Here is a 13,439-nt window from a genome sequence, read left to right on the forward strand (position 1 = left end):
AGGAAACCTTGCAGAGGTGAGCTGGGAGATCAGTCACAAGCTCCTGTTGGGTGTTGGAAGCCATCAGGTCTTAGAAGAGTCTCCTTCCCACTAACCAAGAGTCACCTTGTACGTAGAGTGGAATTGCCTCCAAACCCGCCCCAGTTCCGTGGGACTCTGGGCACGTCCTGCCCACCGGAAGGTCTCTGCTCCTCCTAAGATGGGAGGCAGTGGGCCACCACATCCCCAAGGGCCATGGCACCAGCGCCCCACAAGGGTGGGGCCTTGTGCTAGAGAGAGCCGGGATTCCTGCAAGGGAAGGGCCCCCTCAAGGCCTCAAATCTGGATGGACTCGGGGGCACTTAGTCTCCGGAGATACAAAAGCCAAGCAAGCGGCATCCTGCATGAAGGTCCCCACCCACTCTCCCTCCCAGTGGCAGCTTGGAGCGGAGGGAAGCCAGGCTGGCCCTTGGCTTTCACTTGGAGCACTCCATTACCAAGCTGACCTCCAGGGCCAGGCAGACCCTGCCCCTGCAGGGTCTCGGGAGAACTAGGTCAAGCCTGAGCTTGAAGAAAACTGGGCCCGGAGTGCTCAGGAAGGCACGAGGCAGAATCCAGAGCTCTCCCCCAGAGGAACTGGGGCATTCTCGTCCAAGCTCACATGCCCTCCCCCAACCACGGAGCTGCCCTGCAGAATCCTACAAAATACCTTTGGCTGTGTCTGAAATACCTGTCCAGGTAAGCTGGCAGTAAAGGTGTAACCCCAAGCCCCACCCTCAGTGTCCCAGGCCCCTGAGGAAGGCCAAGGATGAAGACAAAGAATTGTGCTGCCTAGGAGCCCACTCTTCCAAAGGACACCAAGTTCAGGAGGCCCTCTCCAAAGAACCCTCCACTGAATGGAGGCTCCGTGGACCACTGTCCTCCCCTTCCACACAGTCCAAGACCCCTCTCTTTCCTGAAGCATCTGGACCTCAGAACTCTGAGAAATAGGGGTACGTGGTGGATAGCTAGAGGGCCAGGCCAGGATCTAACTCCCTCCTACCCATATCCCACCCCAGGACTATTCGATGTCAGGGTTAGATGCGCCTCGAACCCCCTTCCCTTCGTGGTAGGGAAGGCTTGGTCCCCGCTGCCCCACCCTTCTCCCCGATACCCAAGAAGCCACATCTTCTCTCTTTAAGGTGTGCACTTTATTGATCTGGTCTCAAGTCAGTGTACAGGGAAGCCCTGGCTGCCTGTGCCTCAACCCCACTCCCAGGGAGACCAAAAGCCTTCATACATCTGAAATTGGGGGGGGGGGGGGGACAAAAAAGGGGGACCACGATGGCAGACCATTCGAAATAAAACAAAAAGAACGAGTATTAAGGCGAAGATTAAAAAAAATTTGGACTACATAATTTACACCAAAGCAATGTTATCACCCTCGCCTGTGTGGACTTGGGCGAGGACTGGCCCTTCTCCTCAGGGAGAAATGGGGTGGCTTTTGGGAAGGCAAGGGACTTCCTGTAACAATGCATCTCACGGTATTTGGAATGACTATTAAAAAAAAAAAGAACAATGTACAGTCAAGGTCCTCGGCCACACCGTAGAACTGTGGGGGTGCTCGCTCCAACCAGCTGCTGTCACCTTCGCCGTTCCAGTTTTTAAATCCTGAGTCAAGCGCCAAAAAAAAAACAAAACCAAAAAAAAAAAAAAAAAAAAAACAAAACCAAAAAACAAAATCCAAAAAACAAAAAAAATTAAAAAAAAAAAACAAAAACAAAAAAACAAAACCGAAAAACAAATAAAGCCATGCCAATCTCATCTGTTTTCTGCGCAAGTTAGGTTTTGTCAAGAAAGGGTGTAACGCAACTAAAGTAACAGTCCGCCTAGAAGCATTTGCGGTGGACGATGGAGGGGCCGGACTCGTCATACTCCTGCTTGCTGATCCACATCTGCTGGAAGGTGGACAGCGAGGCCAGGATGGAACCACCGATCCACACGGAGTACTTGCGCTCAGGGGGTGCGATGATCTGGAGAGAGAAGGGGGCGGTCAGCAGCCCCGCAGGTGGAGGGGGCGCAGCCGGGAGAGCCCGCCCCCGGCCCACCCCACGCCATGCGCCCAGCCCAGGCCAGCTCAGGCTGGGCCAGCACCCACCTTGATCTTCATCGTGCTGGGCGCCAGGGCGGTGATCTCCTTCTGCATCCGGTCAGCGATGCCGGGGTACATGGTGGTCCCCCCAGACAGCACCGTGTTGGCGTAGAGGTCCTTGCGGATGTCGACGTCGCACTTCATGATGGAGTTGAAGGTAGTTTCGTGGATACCACAGGATTCCATGCCTGAGAGGAAACCGAAGCCAGACTTAGCTTCCGGGGTGGCCACGAGGGGGACCCCCCCTCTGCGGGAGGGCCAGGAAGGCCGGCTCACTTACCCAGGAAGGAAGGCTGGAAGAGCGCCTCGGGGCAGCGGAACCGCTCGTTGCCGATGGTGATCACCTGCCCGTCGGGCAGCTCGTAGCTCTTCTCCAGGGAGGACGAGGACGCGGCGGTGGCCATCTCCTGCTCGAAGTCCAAGGCCACGTAGCAGAGCTTCTCCTTGATGTCACGCACAATTTCCCGCTCGGCGGTGGTGGTGAAGCTGTAGCCGCGCTCCGTGAGGATCTTCATGAGGTAGTCCGTCAGGTCCCGGCCAGCCAGGTCCAGACGCAGGATGGCGTGGGGCAGGGCGTACCCCTCGTAGATGGGCACAGTGTGGGTGACCCCGTCCCCGGAGTCCATCACGATGCCGGTGGTGCGGCCAGAGGCGTACAGGGACAGCACGGCCTGGATGGCCACGTACATGGCCGGGGTGTTGAAGGTCTCGAACATGATCTGTAAGGAGAGGAGCCCCTGTCACGCTCGGCAAACCACCCGAGGCTGCCAGGCCAGACTGGGAACATGCAGGAAAGTGCAAAAACACAGCTAAATGTGCTGGGGATCCCGGGATGGGGATTCACTTCAGACCTACTGTGCACCTACTAAAATACACACTCCAAGGACGCTCGACAACCAGCCTCATTGGCTTTGTCTCGCGAGCCAGTGTTAGTACCTACACCCACAGCGTTTTATAGCCTCAAACACCTAATCAGAAAGGCAAACACCAGAAAAAGATTCCATCTGGGAAAAAGCAAATAGAACCTGCAGAGTTCCAAAGGAGACTCAGGTCAGAGAAGAAAGTCCTAGGAGAACGGCAGAAGAAAGAACAAATGAGAAAGAGCACAGAAGAGCAAGGAAGGACGGGGGTGGCCGCCCACGAAAGGCCAGCGGGCCACTGACCTGGGTCATCTTCTCACGGTTGGCCTTGGGGTTCAGGGGGGCCTCGGTCAGCAGCACTGGGTGCTCCTCGGGGGCCACACGCAGCTCATTGTAGAAAGTGTGATGCCAGATCTTCTCCATGTCGTCCCAGTTGGTGACAATACCGTGCTCGATGGGGTACTTCAGGGTCAGGATGCCCCTCTTGCTCTGGGCTTCATCGCCCACGTAGGAGTCCTTCTGGCCCATACCCACCATCACGCCCTACGGAGCCAGAGGAGACGTCAGCGCGAGCCCGGGGCCATCGACCCCCCCCCCAAGGCCCCCCCCCCCCGAGAACCAAGGACAGGGCAGGGCCTCCCCTGCGAAGGGGCCCTCGTGCCTGGTAGCGCCTGTTCCCGGGAGTGGAGGCCCCACCCCCTCCCCAATTCAAAAGCCCAGGCTGGAGCCCTACCTGGTGCCGGGGGCGCCCCACGATGGAAGGGAAGACGGCCCGTGGGGCATCGTCGCCTGCGAAGCCGGCCTTGCACATGCCGGAGCCGTTGTCGACCACGAGCGCAGCAATATCATCATCCATGGCGAACTGCGGGAAGAGCCTCGCCTGAGTCGGGGGTCGGGTGGGGCCGCCCCCGCCCTGCCCACTTCCGGCGCGCCACGGCCTCGAGCCGCCAGGGGGCGCCGGTGCGCGCCCACAACGGGGACAAAGGCAGCTCGGCCGGCAGCGTTATTACCATAAAAGGCAAACGCTGGTTGGAGGCGGCCCCGCGGCGCGCGGCAGGAAGCCAGGCCCCCGCCCCCTCCCCACACCCGGGGCAAGCTCCGCCTCCGCCCCGTTTAAAAAAACGCCGGCCGGCCAGGCGCGCGGCGGCCACGCCCGCGGGAGCCGGCGGCGCGGGGAGGAAGTGCGCGCAGGCGCTCTAGCGCCGCGGCGACCCCACCCCTTCCGGCCGGCCGCGGCTCCAGGCCCCGAGCGCGCACGCGCACGCGCAGCCATGTCCCCAGCCCCCACCCTGCCGGGGGACCCGCCGCGCCCACCCACCCACCGTGCCGCCACAGCAAGCAAACCGCCCGCTGCCGGACAAAGACCCGCGGCCGCCCTGGCCTGGGCCGCAAGCACCCCGGGGGCGCGCGACGTGAGCGCAGCCCCGGCCCGATCGAGGGGCGCGAGAGCCCCACTGCCCGCGCCCGGCGGCTCTCCCGGAGCGAGGCCGGTGGCCGAGGGGCTCTTCCACCCCGAGAAGGAAGAGGCGCGGGGCCGCCGTGCTCCCGGCCGGCCCGGGGCCTTACCTGAGAGCGGTGTAAACCGGCGGCGGCGACGGAGGAGCGGCGAGGGCGAGGGGCCTGTGCTCGCGGAGTGGACGCGGTCTCGGCTGTGGCTGTGCGTCGCGTCGCCGGGTTTTATAGGGCGGCGCCGCGGCAGCTCGAGCCATAAAAGGCAACTTTCGGAACGGCGTGCGCTGATTGGCCCCGCGCCGCTCACTCACCGGCCTCGCCGCACAGTGCAGCATTTTTTTACCCCCACTCCCCTCCTTTTGCAAAAAAAAAAAAAAAAAAAAAAGAGGGAGAGAGAGAGAGAACGAGCCGGGCTGGGAGAGAGCGAGAGCGAGATTGAGGAAGAGGAGGAGGGAGAGAGTTTTGGCGTTGGCCGCACTTGGGTGCTGGGCCCATGGGCCGCCGCCCCTCTGGGCAGTGCCTGGTCCGCCCCGCGTGTCCCCCACCCCGGGACCCTCCGGGTGTGGATGTCACATGAGCAGTGAGCGCCCCGGTGGGCAAGGGTCAGCACGGATGCGAGGGTCCCTGGTTGCTGTGGGTGCATGCTTAAAGAGCAGTTGCAGGGGAAGAATTGGTCAACATGAACTCAGCTGCCTAGAAAGCCTGGATTGGGGTGAGGGAGTGGGGGCTCTGGCTGGGGGTGCCCAGCATGCTGAGTTAGGGACATTACTACTCAGAGACCTGGGCTGAGGAGTAGGTATGGCGTGGGGGAGTCAGCGGGCTTGTGGCCACTCACTCGACCAGGCCTCAGAAACAGGGCAGGCAGCGAGAGCCAGGGGCTGGAAGTTCCCCGTGAAGAGGGCTCCAAGCCTCCCCTGCCGCAGGCCTGGACGGAGGTGGGCTCTGTAGAGCAGAGACACTGTTCCCATGGAGCCAGGCTGCTTCTAAGAGCTGCCTGGTCACACCCAGCCAAGGCCAGGCCAGAGCCGTTAGCCTGTGACCCAGGCAGCTGCTGGTGAAGGCAGGCAGGGGTGCCCGGCACGGCTCTGGGGCCTGGGGCCCACCATCCATCGTCTGTGTGTCATGTGTAGCCGCAGCTGAACTGCTGTCCTGGACCATCTGGAGGCTGTTGAGCACTGGGGAAGGACCCTTAATGCCCCCAAAGATGAGTTAGGTTGAGGGGGGGCGGGGTGGTAGGGACAGTAGGTGAGGACCAGCTGCCCTCAGACAAGACCCTCTTCGTGTCACCTTTTCCTGCCCCAGGTCCCTCCACCAAACGTTGGGCAAGACCTGGGTGCCCAGAGTGTTCTGGATGGTTCCCTGCTCCGAGAGCAGCCAGTCTGGGCAGGCAGAGCCTGTACCCAGATGGTGGCCAACAATGATCAGCGTGTGGCAGACGGAGCCAGCGCCCACGGGACCCCAGAGTGGCATCTGGCTCAGCCTAGAGGACCGCGTACCTCCTTGGAGGTGGTGACAGGAAGCTGACTTTTCGCACGGAAAACGGGAACGGTGGTCTGGGCAGGGGTGCTAGCCTGTAGCCACTGGTCTCTCTCTCTGGGCACCCTAGGGCGCACACAGTAGGTGGTCCTGAATCCTGTGTTGAAACCAGTGAACCATTCGTCCATATATGGATGTGGAATCTGTGGCCAGAGAAGAGGTGGCCTAGTCCTGCCCACTACAGGTGGCTGGTGGCAGGGCACTTTGGAAGTCGTGGAGGCCCCAGCCAGGTGGGAAGGGTGACCAGTACCCAGCATGCAGCAGAACCATCGGGCTCAGAGCTGTGCCCCCGCATCCCCAGAGAACTGCCACGGGGACTGGCTCCCCTATCACAGCTCCGGGCTTGGGGGATGTTCCCAGCCAGTCCACTCCCTGCCTCCCGGGGACTGCCCTGTCCCCGGCCTCGTATCTCTCAGTCGTGGGCATCTGGCCAGCCAGTTGCCTTGGGGCCTGCCAGGCCTGCGTTTCAGGGGCTGGGGAGCAACCCTCTTTCTGCCTGTTGGCGAGGGCTGCTTGTGGCCATTCGCCGAGCCCCGAGCGATGCTGGGCAGGCTGGGACTGGGGCGACAGGGCAAGGGATGGGCAACTCTAGGGTGGTTTCCGTCAGCTACGTGGGGCAAAGAGCAGGCCTTCTCCATAAGCAGGGCCTGTGCTGTCACCTCACCTCCTCTCCACCAGGGGTGGGCCACGGGGCAGGAACACCAGCCCAACCTGACCTGGGACCGAAACGCTCCCCGCCCCGTGTCTGCAGCAGCCATTTCCTGATGCTCTCCTACACGTCCTTCGAGGCCCATCGCAGAAGGCCCGTCTCCCCTCTACGGGGGAGCCCTTTAGCATCTGCAACCTACACTGTCCCTCCCACTTAAGACCACTGCACTCGGCCTCCTCCACGGACCGTGAGCCCTGGCACCCACCTCTTCCGGCCAGACCCTCCCCAGGGCCACTGCTGGAGTATTCTCAGCCTTCCCAAAGGCCCCTGGGAAGAAGATGGAGGGTTGAGAGGGGGGCTGGGCCACAAGCCTAGGGGGAGGGAAGGAGAAAAAGAGGAAGTGAAGCGGGCAGGAGGAAGGGGGAGGAGACCAGACCTGCCGGAGAGGAAGTGAACAGGTTCTTCGCTTGGGAACTTTGTCCTTGCAGGGAGTTTTCGGAGCTGTCACTGACGGCTGCACAGTCCCCGAGCCTTAGCCTGGCTCAGCCAATGGGGACGTCACCTGCTTTCTGGTGCTTTTTTTTTTTTTTTTTTTTCCTCTCTTGTGGTTCCCCCACCTGGCAAGGCGTCCCAGCAGGGGACATTTACAGCCCTCCTAAAGGACCACTCCCTGGCCCTCTCTAGAGAAATGGCCATGCTGCCAGGTGAGGACCCCAACGCCCACTTCTCAGAGGAAGAAAGCAGTGTGTAGCTGAGGAGGGATGTGTGGCTTATGGACTTTGGCTCTGGGAGAGTGGAGACGCTGGGCCCAGAAGGTGATCAGTGAGGGTGAACTGCTGGATGAGGGCATGGGACACTCTAGCAAACACACATCCTTTCTACAGATGAGGAAACTGAGGCGGGACTGCAGTCCAGCATGAAGGACACTAGGTGCCGGGCCCCTGGGGAGCCTCACGCTGCCCCTCCCTGGTAGATTGTCCTGTGGAGTGTCCCCAGGGACGGGGTCCAAAGGCTGTTCCAAGGTCTGAATTCTTGGGTTCTACCTCCTCCCGGGTGCTTATCTCCTAGGGCCCAAAGAGGACAGCCACCAGCCTTTGGTCACATAACAATTGGTCCTGAGGCCCCTGTCCTGCTGCCCCTTTCCCCTGCCCTCCTCCCCTGCTCCTAGGGTAGTCTCAAAAGGAGATTGTGGACCTTGGGATTCCTGAGGGACTGGGCTTGGGTTTCCTGTGCCTCCTGCCCGACTTTTCCTATGCCTCAGGGCCAGCTCTTTGGGATGCCCCCTCCAGGAAGCCTGCCATGATTGCCTCCTTCCTCTACCCTGTCAACCGTAGCTTTTCCTGCTCAGGGGAAAGAAACAACCCAGCCAGGGATCACACAGCTAGGGCACAGCCAGGAGCCAAACCTCCTGCATCACCGTGCTCTTGCCTCCAATGCACCAGCACCCACCGGCCAGGCCCTCTTGCAGAGTGGAACAGCACCAGGCACTGTTTTGAGCAACACCCTGAATCAAGCAGGTGTGATCCCTGAGACAGACCTCCAATGAGAGAGCGAAAGAGAACAGGCTCCCTCTGCCACCTACGAAGGAAAGCAGCGGGTCTCCTCGGGGAGGGGGGAGCTTCTTAAAGGGCGGTCAAGGAGCGGCCCCTCGCCCGCCGCCTCCCCTCCCCCCCAGGTGAGCAGCCAGCTGCTGGGGCTCCCATCAGGAGACAGGAGGGCTGGGCTGGGCCCTGTGTATTCTCCTGGGCAGCAGCCAGGGCCTTGGTCCCCACCCAGGCCTGGCCTCTAGCCAGAGTCTCCTAGGGCCTCAGCCTGCTCAGGGCTATCCCTGCTCCCCGACAATCATCCCGCCCCCCTCCCCCCAAGGGGGATCCCCGCCCTGGAGCCGCTGGGAACTTCTGACACTTCTTGGGAGAGTTTTAAAAAATCCTTAAAAATCACCGCCTCTCTTCCTGTGCCCCAGGGCGCACGACACGACACCCGACAGACAAAGGCCGGGCCCTCCTGGGAAGTTCCCAGCCTTGCTCACTTGACTGAATTTGCAGAAACAGAAGGCGAGGTTCCCTGGACTCCCCCACTACACGCACCAGCCAAGGCCCTTCTTCTTGCCCCCGACCTGACCCGCTGCTGGGAAGGCTTGCTGTCCCCATCCCACAGATGAGAAACCCAGGCGACCCACACAGACCCTGAGTGTTGACAGGGAGCCGCCCGTGGGAGCCACAGACCCTTCCAGGCAAACTGGGGAGTGTGGGGAGACTGGGGCGTTCCCACGTCCCCCGCAGTTGTCCTGGGAGGGTCTTGAGGCCCATGTGCCTGGAGAGGGAGCTGATCTGCCCAAAGCCACCTAGAGACCAAGGCAGGCAGCCTTCGGATACCCTGGGGGGTGGGCAACACACCCAGTGGGAGTCACAGGGACAGGAGGGAAGGGGCGTCTGACACCCAGGGCGTCCGGAGCAGTCAGTGTGCTGGGGTCTGCGGTCCCGGGCCCTGGGCCCCAGCACCCAGGGTGTGGTCAGTGTTGGGGCTCAACCCCTTCCTGGCAGGGTAGACTTCTCCCTGCTACTCTCCTGTGGGGCCCTGGGGGTGCTAGAATGGCTGAGGAGCTGGGGGAGGGGAGGGAAGGAAGGAGGGAAGGCCGACCCTCCTGGAGGGCCCAAGGAAGTGAAAGGGGAACGGAGAAGGGGGAAGGAGGTGCTGGAAAGTGTGGGTGGGCGGGGCCGCTGACTCAGAGGCCAGGCACACTCACCTCAGAGCCAGGCCTGGCCTCCCCAGTCCATGAGAGTCCCTGAAGGCCTGCTCTGACCAGAGCGGCACCACACAGAAATCTCACCTCTCCCCTGCCGGCTGAGCCGGAATCTCCCCATTTCTCAGACTAGCAAACTGAGGCCAGCGACCACAAGGCTTGGCTCTGCCGTTAAGAGCACACTGCTGCCAGACCGCCACACCGCCGGTGGGCAGTGGTAAAGCCAGCCAGGCTCTAAGGCTGTGCTCAGCCACCCTGCCTGGCCGTGGGGTACAACACGGGGCTCCACGTGGGGCACTCCCCAGCTGTCGCCGCTTCTCCAGCCTCGGGGCCTGGGACCCATCCAAGGGGAAACCTGATCAGTCATGGCCACGTAGCTGCGTAACTAGGCCCTGCCCAGCCAGAAATCTCGGCTGCTGCTGGGCTCGCCAGCAACCTGAGCCGGCTCTGTGTCTGGGCTTCCTGATGTCTCCCAGTGCCTGGCCCTGTGCCAGCTGCTGGGGACCCAGGGGACCCCCTGGCCTGCACTGTCCCCTGGGGACACAGTCCTGACGCGATGAGATTGGTCCTGTGCTAGCCCAGAGAAGAGGCATAGGTCTCGGGCTTGGGTTTTGATGGCTCAGGCAGAGAAGGGGTTTCCCCCGCAGAGTGGCCTCCGTTGGGGGCCAGGAACAGCGGCCAGGGCTCCCAGTCCCCTCGTTTCCCGGGTCACTAGGGTATCATTTGGGCTATCTCATTAAGTCAACGTGACGGCTGAGACCCCTGGCATTGGGGATGACAGTGGAGGGGGTGACACACAGATGTGCTCACAGCAGTGACCCAGAATGCGCAGTGATGGTGCCTTCTTACCATAGCCGGAGTGAAAAGAGCCCGGAGCAGGTGGGGAACCCCAGGAAGGAGTGCAGCCTCCTCCCTGCTCCATGAGGCCCCCAGATGGCCGGCTCAGCACAATGTCTTCTGGGGACCCCAGTCTTTCCTTCTTGGAACCACTTTCAGGCTTTGTGCTAAGTAAGATCGTGTTCTGTCGCTCACCCATCGGATGCCCTTGGAAAGTGACTCAGCATCTCTGGACCCAGGGTCCGCAAGACCACCTGTGGATGGCATTGTCTGGGTGGGCCTTTCAGCAGCTTGTCATGGACATCCTTGAAGCCGGCCACCACCCAGCTCCTTAACAAAAGAGAAACCAAGGCCCAAAGACGGGCAGAGGCTGGCCCAGTGTCACACAGTGTACGTGGCAAGTCAGAGCCCAGGCCTGGAAGGCTGGAGGTGTGCACTTTATGTGCCGCTGGGAGGGCTAAGCGGGTCTGTTGTGAAGGCTACAGGACCTTGCTCCCCTTGGCTAAGAGGGATGACAGCTCTGGGGCACCTGGGTGGCTCAGTCAGTTGGGCATCCAACGCTTGATTTGGATTCAGGTCGTGATCTAACGGTTCGTGAGTTCAAACCCCGTGTCGGGCTCTGTGCTGACAGCTCAGAGCCAGGAGCCTGTTTCGGATTCTGTGTGTGTGTGTGTGTGTGTGTGTGTGTGTGTGTCTCTGCCCCTCCCTTGCTCGTACTCTCTCCGTTCTCTGTCTCTCTCTCAAAAATAAATAAATATTAAAAAATCAAAAACAAATAAATAAAAAGAAACAAAAAAGAAACAGTGACAAGTGTCCAGTGCTCCTATCGACGTGGCTAAGTCAATTGTGTGTCGGTGGCCTTGGGCAAGTTGCTCTCATCACATGCATAGTCGCAGAGCTGCAGGGAGGGAACAGAAACGCTGGGCCTGCCCAGAGTGAGTACAGGGTGGCCACACCGTGGTGACCTTGGGCCGGGCATATTGTGTCTCTGTGGCATGAAAGCCGTAACACCTCCTCTTCCCAGGCTTGAGGGCTCCAGGCAGGGGAGGGGCCGCCAGCCCTCCCTTGGTTCTCTCCCTGCTGGGCCAGCTCTGGGAGGTGAGGGAGGGAATTGCTGGGAAAGACCCTTCACCCTGCCCCCTGCCCTGCGTGTGTGTGTGTGTGTGTGTGTGTGTGTGTGTGTGTGTGTCCCTATGTGAGCCCACAAGACAAATCCAGGTCTCTCCCTGGTCCCTAGGCTTGTCACACACAGAGCAGGACCCTGGAGGGCTGGGTGGTGGGGAGGAGGAAGCTGGGGACTACCACCTTCTCCTTGATGTCCTTTTGGATTGTTTTTCCACCCGAGAATACTGGCATGGCCTTCGGGCAAGGAGGGGAGAGGGAAGGGGGTGGGGGAGTGAGCAAAAGACCCTAAAGGACTCGAAACAAGAAGCCAGCCAAATCTCCAAATCACCAGCAAAGATACAAAAACATGCTCAGGGCGCCTGGGTGGTTCCGTGTGTTAAGCATTTGACTTTGGCTCAAGTCAAGATATCAGGGTTCAGAGTCCCCCCGGCTGGGCTCTGTGCTAACAGCTCAGAGCCTGGAGCCTGCTTCACATTGTGTGTCCCCCCTTCTCTCTCTGCCCCTCCCCTGCTCATGCTCTGTCTCTCTCTCTCAAAAATCAATAAGTGTTAAAAAATTGAAAAAAAAAAAAAAAGATGCTTAACATCATGGGTCGACGGGAAATGCAAATTAAAACCACAGGGAGACGCAGCCTCCTACCCCCAACGGGGGACATGAGAAGGACTGGCAATCCAGGGGTTCCTGGGGACGAGCCGCCCTCAGTCCGCGCTGGGATTTCCACAACCGCTTTGGGAAACTTTGAGAATGTGCTTAAAATATCACCCGGCGATTCCTCTCCTAGGTATTTATCCACAAAAAACGAGGTCACGTGTCCAGCAAAAGACACCTGCGGACACGTCCCTACAGACTCACATGTGATGTGTATGCACATAACGTACATTTGTCAAAGTCCCAAATGTACATCGGCAATGGCACAGGAAAACAAGGTGTGGTGCGCTCCCGCACTGGCATAAACTCCCGTCCTGCTCAACACCGGAAACCTCCAGAACGTCCCGATGAACAAAAGAAGCCAGACCCAAGCAAGAGTGGATTCCGTGTGATTTGGTGTTCGCAGAGTTTAAGCACAGGGGTGTGAATCTGTGCTGAAGTCAGGAGGCTGGCTTGCCCTCTGGGGAACTAGTGACTGAAAAGGGCCCGAGGGAGCTTCTGGGGGTCGCAAATGTCTCTTGATCTGGGTGCCGGGCCGGGTATTCGGTTTGTGGCAATTCATGCAGGTGTCCACCAAGAATGTGTGCGCTTTCCTAAGATGGCTCACCCCTGCCAGCTTCATCTGACACTCTGGGTACTCGGAGCACTAAACTCCTGCCTGCCTCAGGGCCTTTGCACGTGATGTTCTGTCTGTAATGGACCCTTCTCCTCCTGCACCCTCTTTTTGCCTCTTTAAATTCTGCTTATCCTTTTTTTTAAAGTTTATTTATTTTGAGAGAGACGCAGCATGAGTGGGAGAGGGGCAGAGAAAGGGAGAGAGGGAGAATCCCAAGCAGGCTCTGCACTGTCAGTGAAGAGCCCGACCTAGGGCTTGAACTCACAACCCGTGAGATGATGACCTGAGCCAAAGTTAAGAGTTGGATGCTTAACCCATTGAGCCACCCAGGTGCCCCTGCTTATCCTTTAAGGTTCAGTGTAAAGATCACCTCTTCTAGGAAGTCCTCCCTGATCTCTAGACAAGGGCAGGGCTCCTGCACCCCCTACATTTCTTTGTCATGCTCATCACCACTGATGATTCAGTGCATCTGTGTGATGACAGGTTTACTTTCTCCTTCCAGGCTCCAAAGGCAGGGACCAGGTCTGTTTTGGCCACTGCAGGATTCTCAGTTCATGGTGTGTGGTTAGTGAAGTTTTCAGTTTCCGTCTGCAGATGGAAGGAAGGAAGGAAAGAAGGAAGGAAGGGAGGAAGGGAGGGACCCAGTTGTCTCCAGAAGGGACAGAGGACTGGATGTGTTGTCTCTTGAGGGTGTGAGCATCCTGTCCCAGGAGGGTGTGGGCACAGCCCTGGCAGGCGTGATGTCCCAGGACTGCCAAGGCTGATGAGGAGGGGCTGGGCCACCTTAGGGCTCACACCTTCCAGAGGATGTCGGGCCGGAGGGGGGGTGTCACAGGAAGTCCTCAGGTCTCCGGGCTGTAGCT

General features: G+C 59.7%; 1 protein-coding gene across 1 annotated transcript; it reads right to left on the reverse strand.

Annotated features, from left to right (window-relative positions):
• Positions 1-1,150: 1,150 nt before the first annotated feature.
• ACTB (actin beta) lies at positions 1,151-4,972 on the reverse strand. Its single transcript, XM_045461382.1, has 6 exons — positions 4,537-4,972; positions 3,704-3,832; positions 3,274-3,513; positions 2,391-2,829; positions 2,117-2,298; positions 1,151-1,991 (listed from the first exon to the last, which is right to left on the reverse strand). Exons 2-6 carry the CDS (start codon positions 3,824-3,826, stop codon positions 1,848-1,850), a joined length of 1,128 nt encoding a protein of 375 aa, XP_045317338.1. The 5' UTR covers positions 3,827-3,832; positions 4,537-4,972; the 3' UTR covers positions 1,151-1,847.
• Positions 4,973-13,439: the final 8,467 nt, after the last annotated feature.

This window comes from Leopardus geoffroyi, chromosome E3 (genome assembly GCF_018350155.1).
Source record: "Leopardus geoffroyi isolate Oge1 chromosome E3, O.geoffroyi_Oge1_pat1.0, whole genome shotgun sequence".
Taxonomy (NCBI): domain Eukaryota; kingdom Metazoa; phylum Chordata; class Mammalia; order Carnivora; family Felidae; genus Leopardus; species Leopardus geoffroyi.

Coding starts and splice junctions, on each gene's coding strand:
- ACTB (XM_045461382.1), bottom strand. CDS start 3,826: ATGGATGATGATATTGCTGCGCTCGTGGTCGACAACGGCTCCGGCATG. Junction 3,514..3,703: donor TGGGGCGCCCCCGGCACCAG/GTAGGGCTCCAG, acceptor CTGGCTCCGTAG/GGCGTGATGGTGGGTATGGG. Junction 2,830..3,273: donor ACCGTGAGAAGATGACCCAG/GTCAGTGGCCCG, acceptor CTCTCCTTACAG/ATCATGTTCGAGACCTTCAA.